General features: G+C 41.7%; 1 protein-coding gene across 1 annotated transcript; it reads right to left on the bottom strand.

Moving 5' to 3' along the window:
- Positions 1–470: 470 nt before the first annotated feature.
- On the bottom strand, positions 471–2,319 carry LOC123743150 (trypsin-1-like). The gene is made up of 6 exons (XM_045718692.1): positions 2,216–2,319; positions 1,885–2,035; positions 1,499–1,749; positions 1,144–1,280; positions 831–932; positions 471–651 (listed from the first exon to the last, which is right to left on the bottom strand). The coding sequence occupies exons 1-6, from the start codon at positions 2,289–2,291 to the stop codon at positions 604–606; spliced, it is 765 nt and encodes a 254-aa protein (XP_045574648.1). The 5' UTR covers positions 2,292–2,319; the 3' UTR covers positions 471–603.
- Positions 2,320–4,439: the final 2,120 nt, after the last annotated feature.

Genomic DNA, 4,439 nt, shown 5'->3' on the forward strand with positions numbered 1-4,439 from the left:
GTTTTATAGACTTAATGTCTTTTTCTTTAGGGAAACCAAGTGGATGTCACAGTTTATATTTTTGCTCAGTGTAAAACATTATGTAAGATCTAACCATATTCATGTTGCACTACATAGTGTTTCAGTAGCAACACAACTCTCAGAGACAGTACTCTAAATGGGTATGAAGGAGGAACAATTATGCCACACTTTTAACATCCCTACATCAGCTATTGTGAGCAGCAACGCATCAATACACAACTATAGAAACAAATCAATGTAATCAATAATGTTCCTTGTTGTATCGATAAAAAAAATGGTTAAGGTAGGGTACCATGACACAATAAGAAAAACGGTATATTCTTGATCCATACTTTAACAATTTGCTGGTGGTTACTAGTTTCTCTAGTGTTTACTAGTAATACTACTTGACATGAGGAGATAGAAAGACCTTTACAAAGTGAGAGTACAAACACAACAGCAAAAAAGTATTTAGTGTTACATTTTTTATTTATCATAAACATAAATAATGTCTAGTCTCCCGTACAAAAGGTGGATGTTGATCTGGAACGGGATGTTGTAGAGTTGTGGGACCGTGCTGGAGGACCGAAGCTAGGATCAGACTTAGTAGGAGGCCATGGTGCTGGTCAGCCAGTCATTGAAGATGCAAACCTGGAGGAAGAGAAGAAGAGAGACATTAGTGGACACACTCAATGGGAGGCAACATGAGAACCATCAATCTGTTTTATAGACCATGTCTTTTTCCTTCAGGAAACTTAAGGATGTCACAGTGATATATGAATGTTGATGTTTTCCTCAAACACCAAAGGAAAACTATTTTTCTGTCTTACCTTGGCGTAGACACCGGGGTTACCGGGCTCAGCACATCCGTAACCCCAGGACACAACACCCTGGAGCTCACCATTGCACACCACAGGGCCACCAGAGTCACCCTGAGAGAGAGAGAGAGAGAGAGAGATAAAGAGAGAGAAAGATTGAGAGATCGAGATAGGAAGGGAGAGAGAGAGAGAAAGAAGGAAAACAAGTGATAGGAATTGGTCATTTCATTCTCAATTTATATCTAATAAATTGAATAAGTCAACTTAAAGTCATCCTTGTGGTACCCCTGAATTGAGGTCAGTGTGGTAAGTACGTGGTAAGTACCTGGCAAGAGTCCTTGCCTCCCTCCAGGTATCCAGCGCAGAACATGGCGTTGGTGATCTGGCCAGGGTAGGAGTTGTTACAGTCGCTGTAGGACAGGATGGGGATGTTCAGGCACTGCAGCTTGTTGCTATCGGCGGCTGTAAGGAGGAGGATATATAGAGAGAGAGAGAGAGAGAGAGAAAGAGAGAGAGAAGGACGGAGGGAGGGAGGAAGGTAGAAGGAGGAGAGTTATAGTTAGACATAATAACAGTGTTTTTAATAGTAGGTCTACATTTGCTATGCCTGTAAACACACTCAGTCACCATGACGATGACCAACTGGCACATGTAACCTTTGACCCAGGTTCTGCACTCACTGGAGCTCATGGTGTTGCCCCATCCAGAGACGGTACACATGGTGCCAGCGGGGGCACAGCTGGTGGGCAGAGCAACAGGCTGCACGTAGGTGTTGAGGGTGGCGGGTTTGCTCAGTTTGATCAGCATGATGTCATTATCGATGTTGTAGGAGCTGTAGTTGGGGTGACGGATCACGCGGGATGAAGAGATGAACTGCTCGCTACCTTCAGTCACCTTGATGTTGTGCTCGCCCAGACGCACCTCCACACGGCTGAAAGAGAGAGAGTTCATGTGAATGTGGAGTTCACTTGTGTCCTTTAGTTTTGTAAAAGTTAAGCTTATCAAGTTGTTGCTAGTTGTTATTGACTCAATATGTTGCTAGTAATGCAAATGGTAGGCTACTTACGACTTGTAGCAGTGAGCAGCAGACACAACCCAGTTCTCATTGACCAAGGAGCCACCACAGAAGTGGTACCCAGAGTTCAGAGACACCTGGTGGGCCTGGGAGTAGGCCTTGCACTCATACCCTCCGACGATCTTGTCGTCCTCTGTGGCGACTGTATACAGAGAGTAGGCACATTCTTAGCTATATTACCTCAGCTTTTGAGATGGAAAAGCATAGCACTATGATAAAACAACAACAACATATTTCTTAATAACGTCAAAGAAACACATTTGTGATGTTAGTATCATTAAAACAGTCCTGTTCTTTATTCTATGATCATTACTATACTCACAAGCGGCTCCAATGAGCAGAACGAAGACCAGAGAAATCATGGTTGCTGTGTGATCCTGTCGATGAAAGGGGTTCATCTGCACCCCTGGTATATATGCGGAATCGGGTGTGCCGCCCCGTTTAATGGAACTGTTTGATTGGTCAGGTGAAATCCAATCAGAGGCAAAAGGTGCACTGCCAAGGTCAGCATTATGACCCAGCAGTTTCCATCATGGTGTGGTATGAAGTTGACCCTAAAGGCAGCAGAAAGCTAAATATATGTTGTCATTAGTCCCAGTACATTTAAGTGCAGGTTATTGATGTCTGGATTTGATTGAATTTCTTACAGGAGACAGTGATACATGTACAGTACACTACAACTGATAGTTTGAGATGACCAGTATTCTATGCAGTTCAGACTGTATGTTGACCTTAACATGACTGCAACACAGCTGTGTGGTTCACACGTTGGTATTCTCTTGAAAAAGTTGACAAACACAGCTTTGCTGCTCACAAGGTCTTTAGCTTTGTAAACAAGCAAACTGGGTTTAAGGGGTTGAAAAGTCATACAAGGCTGTCTTAAAATTTGACTTTGAATACCTTAGTGCCATGAGTTCATTACATAAGTTATACTGTATGTAGTTAGTATACAGTAAAAAACTCAAAGTAAGCACAAGATTAAAATAAACAGTTGTAGTTTGACAGTAATGGAGGCTGCTGAGGGGAGGACGGCTCATAATAATGGCTGGAACGCATCAAATGGAATGGGATCAAACACATGGATACCATATGTTTGATGTATTTGATACCATTCCACTAATGGAGCTCCAGCCATTACCACCAGCCTGTTCTCCCCAATTAAGGTGCCACAATCTCCTGTGGTTGACACTAGTCTACACCCCGGCTCAACCCTTACCCATAACTCTAACCCTAACCCTAGCTTCATGTCCACATCCTGGCTCAACCCTAACCCTAAATTTATGTCCACATCCCTAGATGCAGGCAAGGCAGTATTGAATGTGTCGACGTCTGTCACCTTGATAACTCAAATTGCTCTCGACTAATGCACCTACAATGTAAACTTTCATTTATAGGCTAGGTTGTAGCAACCTCATGATGGGTATAGGGAAAATTTGAGTATCATGTAGTAGTAGCCTTAACCTATTACATTACGATAGATGAATGGAATATGAATGACAGTCATCCAATATGCTGTAATAGAAATAAGGCCATGCTCATAAAAAAGGATACAACCCTTTTTTTAAAATTTTCGCCTAACATGACATACCGAAATCTAACTGCCTGTAGCTCAGGCCCTGAAGCAAGGATATGCATATTCTTGGTACCATTTGAAAGGAAACACTTTGAAGTTTGTGGGAATGTGAAATTAATGTAGGAGAATATAACAGAATAGATCTGGTAAAAGATAATACAAAGAAAAAACCCTGTTATTTTGTATTTTTTTGTACCATCATCTTTGAAATGAAAGAGAAAGGCCATAATATATTATTCCAGCCCAGGAGCAATTTTGATTTTGTCCACTAGATGGCAGCAGTGTATGTGCAAAGTTTTAGTCTGATCCATTGAACCATTGCATTTCTGTTAAAAATGTTGTGTGAAGACTGCCCAAATGTGCCTAATATGTTTATTAATAACTTGCCATGTACAAAATTATGCACTCTCCTCAAACAATAGCATGGTATTCTTTCACTGTAATAGCTACTGTAAATTGGACAGTGCAGTTAGATTAACAAAAATGTAAGCTTTCTGCCAAAATCTGTTATGTCTATGTCCTGGGAAATCTTCTTGTTACTTACAACCTCATGCTAATCGCATTAGCCTACGTTAGCTCAACCGTCCCGTGGAAGGGACACCAAACCCGAAGAAGTTGTGTATTTCACTGTACACTGCAACGACATCTGCGACCCTGTGCATGTGACTAAGTAAAAATCGAATCTACAAAGCTATGGTACAGTCTGCCTTGGGTAGATTGTGTGTGTTCACACACAGCTGTGTTGGAGCCATGTTGAGGTCAAGATACAGTTTGAACAGCAGAGAATACTGGTCATCTCAAACTAGCAGTTTTAGTGTACTGTATCACTGTCTTCTGGTAGAAATGAAGGGCTGGATTTCATCCGTATCGCAGATGTTCACAGAAAATCTGCGTTATATCTCAATTGAAATTTAAAGGCATTTTCCCCTGTTCGCGGTGACTTCATTCACGGTAAATGCTGCATATATCAGCT

The sequence above is a fragment of the Salmo salar genome, chromosome ssa05 (assembly GCF_905237065.1).
Source record: "Salmo salar chromosome ssa05, Ssal_v3.1, whole genome shotgun sequence".
Taxonomy (NCBI): domain Eukaryota; kingdom Metazoa; phylum Chordata; class Actinopteri; order Salmoniformes; family Salmonidae; genus Salmo; species Salmo salar.